The following is a 17,514-nucleotide window of genomic DNA, read 5'->3' on the forward strand; positions in this document are numbered from 1 at the left end:
TCATTCACCCTTTTTAATATGGGCCTAGGTCCTTCAGATGTAAAACACTGCAGGATATTACAATGTAACCATCCTATCAGCATTTGGTAAGGGTTGCAACACACATGAAAAGTTCAAACACAAGGACTGAAACAAGAGAATCTGAAATCTGACACATATACAAAGAACAAGATGTAGCACTGGACAGTAAATTCCACATCAATAACAAAATTACTCCAAGAAGAAAAATATCTGCTTTCCACTTAAGCTCCATCATATTCAAATTTCAGCCACATGTACAAATTCTTAGTTTTAAAAGCAGTGGTCCAAAGTTCTGCCCAGAAAAAAATAGCACCACATTTCTTGTAGTAAACAAACTCTGTGAAGTTTCCTTACAGGAAAAGACTAAGTCTACTGCATCTCCTTCTCAGCAGACACAGACATACACAAAGCATTTGGATAAAGTTCTGCTCAGAAGACCTCATAGTAACTAGGAAGCTCCTGAGAACATGTGATGCAAGCTCAAAGAGTTCATGATCTGAAGTGAAATGGTTCACTTCAACACCAGCGTGATACATAACAAGGGCGGAACGACATCACACTTGCTCCCACATCCAAGGAAATTCTGCAAGACTCTCATATATGAGTTCTGAAAAGAAAATGATAGTAGCAGAACAGAGTTTAAATATTTTACTGAAGAGTGAAATGCTTGGTGTGGAAAGAACCAGTGAAATCTATGAGCTTAAAAAATGGCGTCTCCAGACCCGTTAATGTCTTGGTGAATAAGACATGATGCTTTGCAGCTATAGATATACACATGTGTATGTTTTTAAACAGATATAAGAAATCACAGAATTCACAGAAATTCTAATATGATATTTTGAAACAATTGTAGGGAATACCACAGTGAACATGCAGCAGAGTGTTAACACAAGTTCCGACACATAGCTAAATCAGAACACAAGGGATTTACTTAAAGAACCTCATCTACTTAAAAAGCGAAGTCAAATCCTTTAGTCCCCAAAGCAGAACAAATCCATACATAGATGGTTTAGTTGCCAGAACTAAGGTAGAAAAGTTAAGCTGACAACAAAACCCTGTTTGTGACTAAATCAGAAACCATATTTTCAACTTCTAGATAAAAAAATGAGTAAGGCATTGTACTAAGTATTAGAATTTCTGCCACTGTACACTTAACGTGTTGGATTTTTTTTTCCTGATACATAAGAAAAAGGAGTGAAGGTATTAAATATACTTCAGATTGTAATTGCAACTTAATTAGGTGGCAAATGCCTTATTCTGAGAAGTGGTTCTTAATAAAATATATCTTAGGCTAAGAATTTTAATTTCTCTCTGACACTTAGCAAAGCAAAATAAACACAGGACTACTCATCACAGTCTCTGTTATGTAAGCATTTTAGGATTTTTTTTTTTTCAAGGTTGGGCATGGCTCTTTTGTGTACAGCTTCCTGTAGGTCAAGAAGTTAAGGCAATCTTAAAACAGAAAGAATTACAGGCATTAATATTTTCAGCTGGTTTCTAAAGAGTGGTAATTTGAGTCATGACTTAGGATGATGAATTCATATCTCCATTCATTAACGCATGAATTCTCCCATTAGCTTTTCAAAATATAAGAATAATGTAGTAAACAATCACAGTCATTATAAATATTTAAAAAATTGAGGGGAAGAAAAAGTCTACACTACACAATATAAATACAATCTAGGAAAAACTTACAGATCCGAGTGCAATAATATTGTTCACAATCTCACTTGGTTTTACCCACTCATCTCAGTCTTCTTTTTGCTGAGCTAAACACATTACACTCTTTTACTCCTTCCTTGTAAGGCTTCTTTTCCAGCACTTGATTAACATTTGTGGTGCTTTTCAGCACCCTCTCCAGTTTTATCAATTCCCATTTTTATAATAGAAAGCAAATTGGACATGATATTCCATCATCTGCCATATGCAGAAGTACAGCTACTGCTCTTAGTTCTTTTCACTAAGTCCACTGTGACGCTTAAGCTGTTTTCAGCCACTGTTGCCCAGGATAGTCTCTCCAGACCTGAAGATATAGTCTGCATAAATTTTTTCCTTGATACATAACTTTAGTTTTAGAAGATTTAGTAAATTTTCTACAAGCAGTGATGTAAGCACAGTGATCCAGGCGCATGGCCTATATAGTCCTTAACATTATTTTCCTCAGGAAATTCTTTGCAACATACGTTGATGCTAGCAGCAATGTTTTTATATTTACTTTCAGATTATTAAATACCAATTTCACTTATTCCCAACTGACAATTTTTTTTTTTTTTTAAGACTTCTAGTTAGCCATTTTTAATTCATTTAACACTTCCACAGATATCGTATGGGGATGTATTTAAATTAGAATACCATGAGACACAATGTCAAACTCCTTACAAAAGTCTAAGCATATCAAATCTTTGCAAACATTTTATCAACTAAGAATTGTAACCATAACGAAGAATGGAAATCAGATGTGTTTAACAAGACTAATTTTCCGTAAAACTGTATTTATTATCATGTAACAAATATGTAAGTCTTTAACTGAATCCTGTAATAGATTTTTTTTCCTTTACGTTCTCTGAGGGACAGCAATAAAACTACCTGTCTTAATTTTATTTGAACATCACGCTTTTCATTTTACTAGATACACCTTCAGCTGTCTAAAACCTGCTCTTCCAAGGTGTGTTAAAAATTAGCCTCAGAAGACTAAGATCCCTGAGCACAAGTTACTCAGTCTGACTGATTTGAAACTGTTTAATAGTAAGCAAGGAGTATGTTACAGACCATATGTTATGACAGACTTCAAAGTAGGGAGTCTGCTCATGTGACAAGAATATATCACTTCTACAAACGCAGGACACACATTTATTCAGTATGCCGTCTTTTCTTTTTCACTATCAACAAATTTATCATGTCCTTTCTAGTGATTCCTGATATTTTGCTTCCAGTACATATTAAAAAAGTTCCTATTGTCCTCAAACCAGCCAGATGTGCATTTTCCCTATCTTTACCACTTCTTATCAGTTTTTTGCAATTTACAATTTTTATTTATAGTGTTCTGCTATGCAGTATTTCTTGTTTCTATTTGTTATATATTGCTTTTATATATTTAGTTGTCTTTACTTCATCACTAAGTAAGTGTGGGCTGCCGGCCAGAGCTTGAAACACCACCTGATGTATTAACAAATCAAACTCTGAGGGAAAGCAGCATTGCTTATTGCCTAGGACACAATGCTGCCCTCAAGTCCACCACAAAAAGAAACGTTAATCTGGTGCTGCTGCAAAAACCATGAAACTAAAATGTTATAAAATTGTGCGGGTGTATTCATGCAGGTATGTAAATTCCTCAGGAGAAAAATCATTATTTTGATTATTTCATAGTGTTTATGTACCACAGTTCATGGTGCAAGTTTGGTTTTGGACTGCAGGAATAAAGAACAGATTTGCTTTTTTTTTTTTTTTTTAAACTATACGTATAAGTCACAATTACATGTGGTTTTTTGGGGGAGGATAGTTTTGGTAGCTATCACTATGTACAAAGTACGAACGGCAGATGATTGACTAGCAGAGAAACTGAGGTCATTGTTTTTCTACTTTTACTGAAGGAATCACAACTTGAAACACATAAATCTTATTGGATTAAAAATCTCTCTTAATAAATGACGAATGAGGTGTTATGGGGGCATATCTCCACAATATATAACACTTTTCTGGCCTAGCACACCAGTAACATGGGTCATATTCAACTCTTACTACTTATTACTGTTTCTAATTTCTATTGTTCTTGAAGACAATAAGCAGTAGAAGAGAGAAGCAATTTATTTCACATTCAGAAACAGATGAGAGTTTGGGAAAATCTGGGGTAAAAGAAGAAATGAAAGAAGAATGGTACTGATTTTCATAGTGATGATATTTCAGAATTTTCCAGTGGAAGAAGTTAGCCGACTTTCTTATTAATTTACTAAAGCTAATCTTTAGCATTATTCTTTACAAGCATACATAGTTTTTGTTCCTACATCCACGGTTAACCATGGCAATTCTGTTTGCATGCATTTTCAAGCAGAGGATAACAACAAGACAAAGTTTTTTATAATTTCTTTTTAATGAAGTATACAGCTACAGAGCTACAAAAACATACTTTTAAAAAAAGATTTCCTTGACAGCATGCCCTAGAACTCCCTTCCAACCGGAATCATAATTCTTTCTTGCCAACACAGCCAGTCTAATTTTATCTTCCTGTGTTCTGACCATTCCCAGTTGGAAAATTGTAGAGGATGCTGGCAAAAAAATGACCTATGTAAATTCTCACTGTCTGCACTTCTTGCAATTAGGTTATGAGAAAAAGCTAAAGACTATACTCTTAGGATTATATTGTGTGCTATCGTATATAATGTTAAAACCCTCCCTATACCTATAGGACTATATGTAAACATATCTTGATACCAGTAAAACACTTTTTTTTTTTTTTTTTTTAAATCTCTAGAAGAATGGTTGGTAATGGAAGTGATCACATTCCTGCTAGCTGGTACAAAGTGTAATTTTAATGTCAGCATCTCTTTATTTATATATAAAGATTGTAATAGGGATGTAAATATATTTTATGTATGAAGGGAAAACAATTTCTTACAGAAAAAAGTATTATCCATAGATCAAATGGCTACTTTCTACTGTTTGAAAGAACAGCTTACGCTATCCACACCTCTGTAAACACCTGAAAGCCTCTTTCATAAGGGAGTTTGAATAGCTTCAGCTGAGACTTCCTAAATAAATTATAAACTATATCATCTGTTGGGCATCAATCACAAGGTACATTTTAATAACATTCTCCAAACTGAACTAGAATATCTACCTGCTTCACTATTGCATGGTTTTCTAGGTGCCAATTTCCACAAGAGCTAAGGCTCCATGCTTACACTCCATTGCTGGAACAGGCGTCTATGGAAGACTGAACTGGTATCAGCGTAATGAGAGCTGACACAAGAATCACCACCGCAGAATTGGGTTAAGTTCTCTTTCCGCAATTCTTGACCATATTTTTTTTTTTTTTTTTTTTTTATAATCACCTTTTAAATGCAAGCTCTATAGGTACTGGGAAAGCAAATATCAAATAAATACCTAAAAAAACTTTTCAGTAAATCTGCAGAGAAGTAGCATGAATGTTAGATGTTTCCTAACTCTGACCCTTAAAACTGAAGGCTCTAGCAATGGTCAGCGATTTACCTAAGTTAGAGTATTTGTCTATACTACTGAACAGCAAAAAATCTCTAACATAAAATACTGTACCTTCTGTAGTATGACGACATTCCTCATTTTTGGGAAAGAAGACTCTTATTACACCACTGTTGATATAAATCAGAGGCAAGTTGCGGGAAGTTAGAGCATGAGTCCTCATAGGTTGGCCTGGTGATTTTCTTTTCTCCTTTTGACTCCTCGGCAACCTGGCTTGAAAAATGCTTGCAATTGCATTAAGCAACGGAAAACAGAGGACCACATCAAAGGCCTGAGCGGAGAGAAGGATCTCATGAAGAAAGTGAGGAGAACCATCAGTGTGACCTTCTGATAGCTTATGGAATGTTCTTCGTTCATTTCTTGATATCAGTTTGTGCCTCACATTTTTTGTCACAGCTTTGGTATAAGTAAGAGAAAGAAATCCATGTTGTTGGTGTGAACCATCTAAAAGTTTTGCAGTTGTCTGTTTCAAGGGGGAAAAAAAAAACCTGCTGCAAAAATGTACACATATAACATTCATCAATTGCCATATTCTCTGTTAGGATCTTTAGTGTTCTATATTTTCTAATAGTTTTCCACTGTCTCTGAATAGTAGAAAAAAATTCATTCATTTTTTTGAATGGACAATTTATCCACAGTGTGTCGACACTTCACTGTATTGTGTTAGCTAAAACTATGAATTGATGAAAATTTTTTTCTTTTCTGATTATTTATGTTGCATGAAATTCAAATCCAATCAGCCAAAAAAACCCCCATATATTCAAAAGTCTAAATTTACCAAACATTTTCTGATAATTTTTCACACAGTTATATATTTTGATTTCTCGTTCACTTTAGACCTTTTAGAAGTAAATCCTACTCCCTGGGATTGTTTGTTCTGTATGTGCAAATACCATAGGTGCTAAAATAACGATTGGGTGCTGAGATACCTTCACTCCATGTAAACATGGGTATATAAACCACCCATAGTCAATTAAAAACTCTTAAGGATTGAGCTGGTTTTGCCCTCATCACCTCTGAGTAAAGAGAATAGCTGTACCATGTGCTAAAGCACATCACTTAAAGAAACATTGCACCGTACTTTAGAATAGCAGATTCCTTCACTTAAAAGGACAGATTTCCTAGATAAAAATGACAATTAGATGCTTAGCTCCCAGAAGATGTATAGTACAGTTTTCATATTATCTTTGAAAGTCTTTCAGTCATACATTGTGAGTGAAAAATGCAAAAATAACTAGGAAAACCATTATTTTAACAGTATAATAAACATTTTGATAGAATTCTATAGGATTGTTTAAATATTAGCTTTAATCACGTGAGCACAAATGAAAGCAACTACATTTTGCAAGTAGTTGCTTCTTTCAGCATCTTAAATTTGATTAAAAACAATTTAATGTAATTTAAACGTTGTTAATAGAAGAACATCTCTTTCTTAAATAAACAGGATACATGGCTTAAATGGTGAAAAACTGGAAGCTTTTATGATTAAGTGAATTAAAAAATTAGTAAGTTAATTTCCTATAAGAACTGAAACAAACAGAATAAGAGAAAGTATTACCAACCAATATTCTCGATGAAAATAAATCAGACCACACAGAACTTCCACTAACATAAAAAGATTCTATACAGCCACACATTTGTGAAGATAAAGAGCCCAATGTCATAACGTATAAAGTCTTTCAAGGATAAACAGGCAAGAAAAAAAGGGGTTAAATATCTCACACTGAGATATTCTGATTCAGCAAGTAATGTTCCAAGCATTCAAAAGAAAGACTCAAATATGAAATTGTTAATTGTTGCATTATCATAACTACAAGAAGTAATTTTAAAAGGTTGCATAAAGGTATATTGCAATAATACAAAGTACTTAAATCTCTAAGTAGATATCAGAATTATATAAACAAAATGCAGTGTTCAGTACTGGCTTTTATATATTTGGTCTCCAAACATTACTGTATGTGCTCACTTTCAATATAAATGAATCCCATTGACTTCAGTGGACTGCTGTTATGTACCAGCTTGTGAACCATCAACCCTCATTCCCGTATCTACTAAAAAATGACTAACAACTATTACTAAAGGATGAGAGGGAAATAACACAACTAATATAATCAATATAAGCAATAAATATATTCAGTAAAAAAAGAAAATTTAGATGACAAGAAACTAAAGTCATTTGAGAGGTTTTGTTTTTTTTTTTACTCCAACTGGCATTTATTAGTGGAAGTTCTGTAGTAAAAATTTTTAAAAAAAGATTCTTACAGAGGGAAAGAAGCCAGAGAAGTTACTGAAAGGGTCCTGCTTGCTGATGGGTCGAACCAACAAGGTACGTCTGTTCAGCTTGTCAGTACAGGAAAGGAACACACCTCCATATTGCCCCAGAGACCAAGAATCTTCCCCAAGGCTTGAGGTAATGAATGAGGCATGGAAGAGGGGAAGACAAAAAGAAAAAAAAAAAAATTTCTATAAGCAAAAAAAAAAAATTACATTAAACTTGCACAGTTCTATGAAACTGCAAGATAAAGCCTATGCCATACCTTTTCCTAAAAAGCTGAAATTCAATCAGATCAAGCAAAATACTGGTAAAAAAAAGAAACTTCATAAAATTTTATGCGAAAGGACAACCTATAGCAAGAGGTCAAGACATGAGAATAAAAGTATAGTAAAATCCTGCATACAGAAAAGGGACTTACCCCTGGATTTTCAGCAGATAGCTTTATTAGAATGAGGAGGAGAATGATTACAAGAACCAAGAAACTGTGAGCAAAGCTGTACTCATATGTTACAAAATCATACTATTATTTAGAAAAAAATGAGCTATTAAGTATTAAAATGTGCTTTGTACTACAGTTCTTGTAATCATTCTTTTTAACATATATAAGAATGAAGAAAAATATGTTGCTTAAGAAGAGTTATTCAGGTAAGCACCTTAGTTTACTAAAGAAATCTCACCAAAAGCTTTTCTCTGCATTGTAGAAATATTCCTTCAAAATGTCCTGACTGCCAGTCTCCCCCTGGCCTGGAAGACACAATGTTCACCTCATCTATTCTCTGCTTTTGTTTTTAGTCCACAGAGATTTAAAGATAGAGAAATGTACTCTGAAGAGATTATGAAATATAAATGAGAACAGTAACTATTCTGTCAAGTGGAATAACTTTTTTTTTTTTTTAAAGCCTCAATAAAAAACTTTAACAAAAAGAACACCCTGAAGTTGAAAACATTTCCAATGGAGCATTAGGCTCCTGGGAGTGAAGTACCTTCTCTCAAGCCTTCCATAGAATCTGTGGACAAAGAAGCTTGTTAAGAGCACCTAGCTACTGGGATTCCAAAGCATTTTAAAGCATCATAACTTGATTTTAAGAGATTTTGAAAAATAAAGTACAAATTTTGATTATCGAATATTACAATATGTGCAAACGATAACTGCATTTATAACTCAGGCAGAAGAACAGGAATTCAAATTTTTTTTTTTAGACAGCTGATCAGAAGTCTCAGAAATGGTGGTAACTTTGCTAAGTTGATACTAAATCTCCTTCCTATTGTACATAGGGAACAATAAGTGTCCAATGAGACCTTGCAGACATTGGCTCCTAAGTCAAAATGATGTCTGCTCCTAAATATTTTAGTCATTTTCCATGCCAAAAAATGTTCTAAAGCCTTTAACTATTTTATTTTTTTTTTTTCCTTTCAGGGAGTAACACGACAACTATTCTATTTTCTCTTAATTTCTGTCTCCCATAATGGAAACTGTTGATCTGTAATGGTGAACACTAACCCAGTTGATCAAAGACTACATAGGCTCTCTCTTATTTTGTCAAGACTAGTGTGTTCATGGCCAATACGAGCTAGAAGGTGGCACACGCATCTCTACAGAACCGTGCATCTGGGTGCCAAATGAATGCAGTCACATTGGTGCAGCAAACTATTCAACTAACAAGACTTGCTAAAGTTGCAAGACATAGTAGGCCTAACTACCTACCCTAAATATAGATAATATTGATGATATACTGTTTAACATTAATTACTGAAATTCTACTCAGGTGTGTCTGCATAACACTATGCCATGTCACACAGACACAGATAATCAGGTTAGTTCCCTGCATTACAGTGTTGCTAAGCCACAGCAAAAGAAACAGCTCCATTTTTTAGAAACTTCTTTTTAATATCTAAGAGTATGGTACCAAAAATCGTTAAATATTGGCACTTGCTAACACGTCATGAAGTAATATTTAAGGAATTTCCCATTCAAAAGTTCAGCTAAAAGGAATGATTTTTGTCTAATGGACCAACAGAGCAGTAAGTGCGAAAAAACACTCTCCTGATTTGTAATGATGTCTATGTATTTCTTTGGAATGAGATATAATTCTGAGAAAATGTAATTCTGATTTTTATTCTTTAAAAGGTTAAAATAATTTCACTGAAATGGAACAATTATCTTAAATTCAAGAAGAATTAAGAAAACAAACCATCTGCCTTCTTCTTTCAGCCTGAAGTTAAAGCAGAATAACTCCCAGGAATTACCTGTTTCTGTAATGGTCAATATTGAAGCTTTCTATTTTACATTTGATCTTGGTATAGACATCCTGCATATCCACTGAGGCACTGAGATCTTCTAATTCACTGACAACACAAACTTCTGCAATAGCCAAAGAAAATAAAAATTATTAGTTATTAATCTGAAACTTGCAAGTTTTTAAGCAAGAAATATATAAGACACTACATTTTTTAAGCAGGATGATGGTACTTCTACTCAGAGTTTTTTCATAAAGCACTTTTTGATTCAAGTGTCACACAGATAGGAACCAGAAAAAATGCTAGAATCCAAACTTTTTTATACAAATGTGTAGAGAGACTTATATATGGGGGGTTTAGTTCAGGTGTTCACAGTATAATTCCTGAAAAAAAATGTAAAAAAAGTATTTGCCAAGATATTTACTCTAACAATACTTGAGATTTCTCTCTCTCATGTAATCAGTTTTTTAAAATCAAAGGTTCAAGTATATCACCTTGAAAATAAGCTTTAATCATTAGTCTCCTTATTTTTTTCACATTTCTATGAGTAACAATGTTAATTGCTAAACAGCAGTGTTTCCTAACATAAAAATATTTGAAGTCCTGCAGTACATTTATAGAATCCAAGTTCCTTTCAAACAATTGCTGTTCGAATGATAATCCAAGTTTAATATCAAAGAAAAAAAGAGAAGCTGTGTACCACACATTTCTCTCTCCAACACAGAAGTTGAAACTTCTATGTTGAACTCCATATTAAAATTCCTATGACCTTAAGGATTATACTATGATGATTACGTTAAATTTAAATTTGAAATTATCAATACAAAACTACATGTCTATACACGGACATGCACAAAACATACTACTAAATCATATCAAAATGAAACATGATTGCTGCTAAGGCAATAAATGCAGCACACTATTAAAGTAAAATAACCAACTTATTTCTGTTTTAATATAATCATCTTTCCACACAGAGAGGGAAGTTTGTGCCAGAGAACAACACTGAATTCTGATTACACGCACTAACCTAACTACAGCTTGTCACTCTAGTTTAAAATATAGATCCAACCCATTATTTCTGCATTACAGTGTTTAATATTTTCAATAAATGCTCTGAATATCTAATACTGTGCTATAAAATAATGTATGGAATTTAAAAAAGTATATTAGGGTAAAAAATTGTAAATACCTGTGCCATTATTTCTAGGATCAGGAGCAAACAATTTTATAGTAATTTTTGGCAACATCCACTGCATCCATAGGCTGACACGCCCACTTGAGACTCCGATATTACTTGTTGTTTGTTCCAATGTAATGGAGTCTGAGAATGGAGAATCATCACCACCCTGAAGAGAATCACCCTGTGAAACAGATGTAATAGCTGAGGAAAAAAAGTATTTTGCTTTTCACCACTCCTCTTTTTTCTTCTGTCTAGACTGATGTAGATGCCCAAACTATATACATATAAATACAGACTCACTGATAGTATATTTGAATTAAGCCATTTTTTAACATCTGGAAAAAAAAACCCAAATATATTCCCCTTTTCTTAGGTAGAGATAATAGACTTTGGCAAATATTATATGGTAAAACTGTAAGGTTCTATGACTTAGTTCCACTTGGCATTGTGAGCTTTCCTCATTAACTCTACACTAATGAAACACTATCATCAATGAAAAAACACAGGCTGATAGGAAGATTCTGAGATGCAGTGGGAAAGGGAATAAGCAGGCTTGTGCATAACTGAAAGGCAAAGGAAGAAAGAGCTGTTGGAGGTGCCAAATGAAGAGCCACCCAGTATGGCCATAACACTTCTATACTACATACACACTGGTTTTGGCATTGGGTTTTTTTCCCTTCTTCTATGTGCTTCCCTGTAACTGCTTGGGAAAATGATTTCACAAAATAATACCTTTTTGTAAGAATTGGAAACATTTTAGTTGCCACTTTTTAAATATTTCTGTTATTTAAAAAAGGTGATTGTCACTTGCGATATTCTTAAATATACGATCTGTTGACACATGAGCTTGTAGAAGCTTCTGTGCCATCAATAATCTCCGTTCATTCCCTAAAACATTAAGGGTTGAACAAAGAGACAAAGGTTAATGTTTTCAGGAAAAGAACATGACAAATGAAAGCTATACTGAAAATCCTGTTACAAGGGCTTATCAGAGCCCTGCAGGCGCGTTCTGATAATTCTTAATGGCACAACTAAAATATTTACCAGCCAAAGGACTTCATCCCACTCCTTTGCTGGAACTTACTGCCTTCAAATAGGAAAGGACAGATGCAAACATATAATTGCTCATCAGCTCCTAGTGTTTACAGCCTATTAAACTGAACGCAATGGACACTTAAGTCACTAATGTCAACCAGAAGCCACTAAAAATCCACCAGCGTCTTCACTTGCAACTCCACCAAGTGTTGCAAGTTTTCTTCATTATTCAAGCACAAAAGGAAAGGAACAGTTATTGTCACCAATCCATTAAGGCCAAGTTGTTTCTAAGATTTACAGACCAATAAACACCCAAAGTCTTAACTTTCAATGAAGGTTTTGGGGATTAGCAATTGTAAATTATGATGAACAACATGTTTGGTAATTTTGAGATTTATCTAATGACTAACCGAGATGATTTATACGGAAGACACTCTGGTATCAGACCTACACAGAAAGCATTGCAGTTTGACTGAATCTATTTTAACCTGTCAGGCAAGAAATGACAATGCACTCACTTCAGCTTCAGATGCCCCAGAAAAACTTACTTTCAGTAGCAAAATTTAAAATCTGACAGTACTTGACTCATTCTTCAGTCCAAGACTGGAGAATGTGAGTATGGAAATTCTGTTAGCAATCTATTTTCTGGACGAGTAGAACTTATTCCAAACCAAATGACATAGCTCATATGGAAGCATTTATGTTGATAAATCACATTTTCAATCAACTCAGGCCTACAGTCTAATTATAGGATTTCTATCATGTATACATGTTCTCTTATCACCAACCTAACCGTACGAGAAGACAAGAAGTTAGGTCAAAATCTTACAAAAGTTTTGCACACAACCCATTATGACTTTGGGCTATCTGATATACACCAAATGGAGCAGCTGACATTGTGCTTTTAGAATTTATTGCATAATGAAGAATATGACTACCTTTACCACCTCCTTTTTCAGAGAAACACTGAAACGCAGCTTCTGCTTCATGCTTTCAGCTATATGTCACTCAAATTAACATTTACGGATTTTTTTTTTTTTTTTGTCCCAGCAAAACTCTTAAGAGGACACAGAGAGAAACAGCAAAGGTACTTTATCTGTGTGCAGTAACCTTTACCGTTGAAAAACTCAGTGATACCTACTACAATTGGTAAGAAACCATCTACATCGTCAATAGCTGACATAGAGAACTTACCACTCCATATATTTATTCATCTGAGGAAGGGAGAGCTTGTGCAACTAACATATGTTATTGGAAAATAGTACCTAAACACGAGACTATAATATCTGGACCAGTTCAACAGATGTTATATGAAGTGTTGAAATGAAAATTAAGATTCAAGTCACCTTTAATTATCTATGGTGATGGTGGCTTTGCAGTAATCAAAACGCATGAAAGAAAAAAGGTATATTTGTATTTATTTTTATATTTATTACATAAGGCATTATTGCTTACAGCTCTGAACAAACTACCTGTAGAGCCATAGGTGACCATCTTTTGAAAATCTGTTAGACTCCAGAGGTGCAAAAAGTTAGCTGCTATTAATATGAAGTTTCTTAGTGGAGTATATATATATTTCAATCTCCTCATCTCACTTTTGAAAACAAATGAAAGGAAAAAAAACAGGCCATAGCTCAATTAAGACAAACCTTCAGGCTAAGTACGGATGGAGGGAGATTGTATATAGCACTGTAATGTTCATTCCATGGTGAAATTACACAATTCAGAAAGAAAAGAAATATCCTACTCTCATCAATTATTTTTTAAGAAAAATCAGTGGTATTTCCGTAACATTATAAACTTGTGCAATTTTAAAAAATATCATCATTGCTGGATTTAGTTTAGTTTAACAAACTGCAACATGTGTTTTATGGACTGAGAAATTAGATTTTGCTTTATAAAATGTCATTCAAATCACAGGGGGCTTTTGTTCTTCAGATACCATTTGTGTAGAGGAAAACAAAGAAATATGAGTCCAATTCTAACTTTACCATGGTTCAAGACTATTAATCCATCTAATGGTGTCTCTTCATTATGAATGTAACTAGCTAGTACATAATTCAGGTACGTGCAAAACTGTCTATGTACAAATCTATGTTGACTGTAAAAAAGAAATCTGTTTAAAAAAAAAAAGCATCACGGAAAAAAGATACCCTGGCCGTTACTTGAATTAAAGCTGTTGTTTCTAAAAATTAAGTAGTTCAACTTTGTAGATCTCTAGGATTAGAGATTAGTGCTGTCATTACTAATCATCAGTGGCTGGTGAACAGCAAATAAAAAAATGCCTGTTTTTTGCAAAACAGTTCATGATGAAAAAAACATTCTCTATGAGAAATGTTTCATTAGTGTACAGAAAGCAAGTGCTGTTATAATTGGGAAGATTTCCTTAAATATTAGTCATAATGTGTCAAGGAACCATGGATATGGCATTTGGTGACAGTGTACAAGTCAGACTAAAAAAAGATATTACTCATTGGATTTGTGAATGCCATGTAGCAATGAGATCACAGACCACGAAAGACAGACAACGGAGAGTTTCAACCCATAGGAAAAACAAGTAGCTCACCTTCAAGAGAACTAACAAAAGGGTAAGAAAATCATGTAATATTGACAGTACTAAGCTCTGAAAAGGTGCAATCTATGCTAGCATCTGAAATATGAAAAAGCAAATAGGGTAATAAATTGGAATGCATATTATAAATTCATTGTCCTATGACAGGTTTTGTCTGTGATGTCTTTATTCTACATAAATCTTCTAAACGTCTGCTATAAAATGCTTGATCACTTATTAATGGTCAGATTGAGAGAGAGAGAGACTATAAATGAATGAATGAACAAACACACACAGAGCTGGAGGTACCAACGACAGGCAGAAACAAATTGAAGAAAACTAACACCTATGCCTTGACCTGAATTAAGTTCTTGCTCTGTAAAAAAAGCAGTACTTAGAGGCCTATCAATTAAATGTGTGGTCCTCATGGAGTCCATAAAGGCAGAAGAAATGCAATTAGCCCAGAAACTAGGACAAGAGAAACACTGCTCTCTCCGTATGAGACAAACATGTACAGACTGGTCTGAAGTAGCTGGACAAGGACCAGAAGGGTATGAGCATGATTAATGAGAAAGAGAGGAAGAACACTTGTCTGTGTATGTATATATTTATTTGCATGTGTGGTGGAAGGAGCAGGGAGCTGTAATAATGGGAGTTAAGGAAATGAATTTGGGAAAGAAGATTCTGAATGCACTTAGAGAAGACAAGTTACAGAAACAAGGGATGAATGGATGAGTCCATTGGTGAGAGAGCTGGTAAAAGAGCATAGAAAAGAACAAGCAGACAACCAGAGTTAAAGGAGAAGGAGCTTCATCCGGTTCCCTTCAAACAGACCTCCCAGATGGAAACTTCCCTATACCATTTTATCCACCAATTTTTATAACACTTTGTCTTTTTTAGAATCCTTTCTTCCCCGAAAGGTTCTTAACTGTTGCCAAGTTGTCAGTGTGTTTAAATCAGTAACAACTAGGTTATAAACGAAATGGGAGAAAGGACCTACTCAAGGCTACTTTTTTTTTTTTTAAAAAACTTCAGCCACACACTATGCCTTCTCTCCCTTCCTGCTTCCCTCCCTGTCCTTTCTCTTTTGAGCATTTCTTCTCCATTGTGTTCTCATTGAGCAAAATTCCTTACACTAAACCACCTGAAGCCATGGACCATCTCCAAGCCATGGACTTAACATGATCCTCTTGCTTTTATAATTTGTTTACTCTTCCTTCTTCCATTTTTCTCTTACCCTGTCTGCAAATTTAGATTATTAAATGTAGCAGGGCCTGTCTCCTGCTGCATATCTAATAATATTTAATGTCTACCACAGTAGGACATCTAATTGGAGAAACCTCAGATAGCTCATTTCACTAAGATGCACCCAACTCCAAAGCAAGTGTGGCACAGTGGACATATGGCACCTAAAAAGATGAAAAAAAAGCGCGTAGTAGAACATATTAAATAACATGTTCAGGGCAGAGGTTAACTCCTTTCTGCCAAACTGTGACTCATATTTCCTATTTGCTTCCCCAGCAAAATCCTTCCTGCCTCTTGCCAGACCTTTTTGTCCAAAGACTCCTATCTCCAAGTACTGTTTACTAACCACGCCTTTGCAAGACATTTCCTCCTGGCTTCACAAAAACCTCTACTCTCTCCAGTGCCACTTCATTGTCCTACAAGGCAGCACTGACAGCAACATGGAAGTAGATATCTTTTCAGCGCTGTAAGCAAAACTCAGTTTTGTTTCAAGGATGCTGGTGTGTCCTCCCCCGGTATGGGGAAGGAATGAAAATTGGGAAACGGCCTTGCAGAGTGTCAGGTCTGGAAGTCCCCCAGCATCTGAAAGAATGTAGGTAGAGCCGCCACTTCTCCAGTACTAACCAATGTTAGTCCTTATTGCTTCTCCTGAAATGGCAGGCTCCATTGATAGGACAGTGGCATAAGCCAGGAGGCAACAACCACCCAGCCATTTTGCCATCCTCTGACTATCCCTGCCCACTCTCTTCAAACACCAGCCTGCATCTCCTCCAACTATCTACTCTGCCTACTTCTAAAGCTATAAAAAGCAGGAGCAAAAATGTATCCTTCCAGAGCTGGAAAGAACACAACACTTTGAGAATCTTGTCTCCCTTCTTAATGAGTCTTTATTTGCAAAGTCCTCATTCTGACATCAGAGAAGCCTCATCCTATTTCATGACTTGCAATTTCATGCCATCAGCATGGCATCAGTTCTGAGCCTTTCAATTCTGCCAATAAATTCCTCTCTTCTTCTTGTTTCTTTGGTATAACTCATCCAAATGGTTCTTTGACACTGCCTTCCAATAACTTCCCACACCTACATAATTTGCCTTTGAGTGACACCCCTAAAAGATGATGCTTCTGTGCTGGAGTTTCATTGTGTCTGGGATGACTGTTCTCATCAAACCTCACACACTCTAGAGATGCTGGAGTCAACAGTACTTTGGAACAGTGGGATCCCTTCAGCAGGGCAGCTCTGAAGGAAGGAGCCAGCCAAGGACAATTTGCCTTAGCTGAGATCCTCAGATAGATTTCACAGAGTATCAAGAAATGGATGCCAATTAAAGGTTAAGGAAAGAGAGAAACAATACTTATTTAAACCTGGTAATACTTTTACTTACAGTTCAAGTCAAAGTTCAAGCCAATGTTGATGTTCTGTGGACTGATCTGCTGCTCTCTATTCTTTTCATTCTATAAAACGCATTTCCCCCCCCTCTTTTTTTTAATTTTTTTCAGAGCTGGAACATTTTTAACTTCTTTTTGTACTGTAGGCACACAATTTGCCAAACTGTAACTTACAAACTGTGATGGAGGGGATGGGAATGAGAGACAGTCTCCTCCTCGCCCTCCATACACACCCTCACTCTCCCACTGGACATGTTCCAAAATGCTTTCTGTATGAAAATCAACTTTGTTCTAAAATTTTGGCAGGTCTCTACATTTCTGATAGTTAAAGAAGAAAACAATAGTAAATTAAAGGGCTACAGTTAA

At 35.0% G+C, this 17,514-nt stretch overlaps 1 protein-coding gene across 1 annotated transcript in view; it reads right to left on the bottom strand.

The window, feature by feature from the left end:
• Positions 1 to 17,514, bottom strand: part of VPS13B (vacuolar protein sorting 13 homolog B) — a 484,683-nt gene that overhangs the window by 193,238 nt on the left and 273,931 nt on the right. The window contains exons 26-29 of the mRNA XM_050892705.1: positions 10,941 to 11,112; positions 9,758 to 9,872; positions 7,498 to 7,639; positions 5,290 to 5,698 (exon numbers count right to left, since the gene is read on the bottom strand). Coding sequence (XP_050748662.1) covers positions 5,290 to 5,698; positions 7,498 to 7,639; positions 9,758 to 9,872; positions 10,941 to 11,112 — 838 coding nt within the window. The remainder of the gene's footprint in view (positions 1 to 5,289; positions 5,699 to 7,497; positions 7,640 to 9,757; positions 9,873 to 10,940; positions 11,113 to 17,514) is intronic.

This window comes from Gymnogyps californianus, chromosome 2, assembly GCF_018139145.2.
Source record: "Gymnogyps californianus isolate 813 chromosome 2, ASM1813914v2, whole genome shotgun sequence".
NCBI classification, from domain to species: domain Eukaryota; kingdom Metazoa; phylum Chordata; class Aves; order Accipitriformes; family Cathartidae; genus Gymnogyps; species Gymnogyps californianus.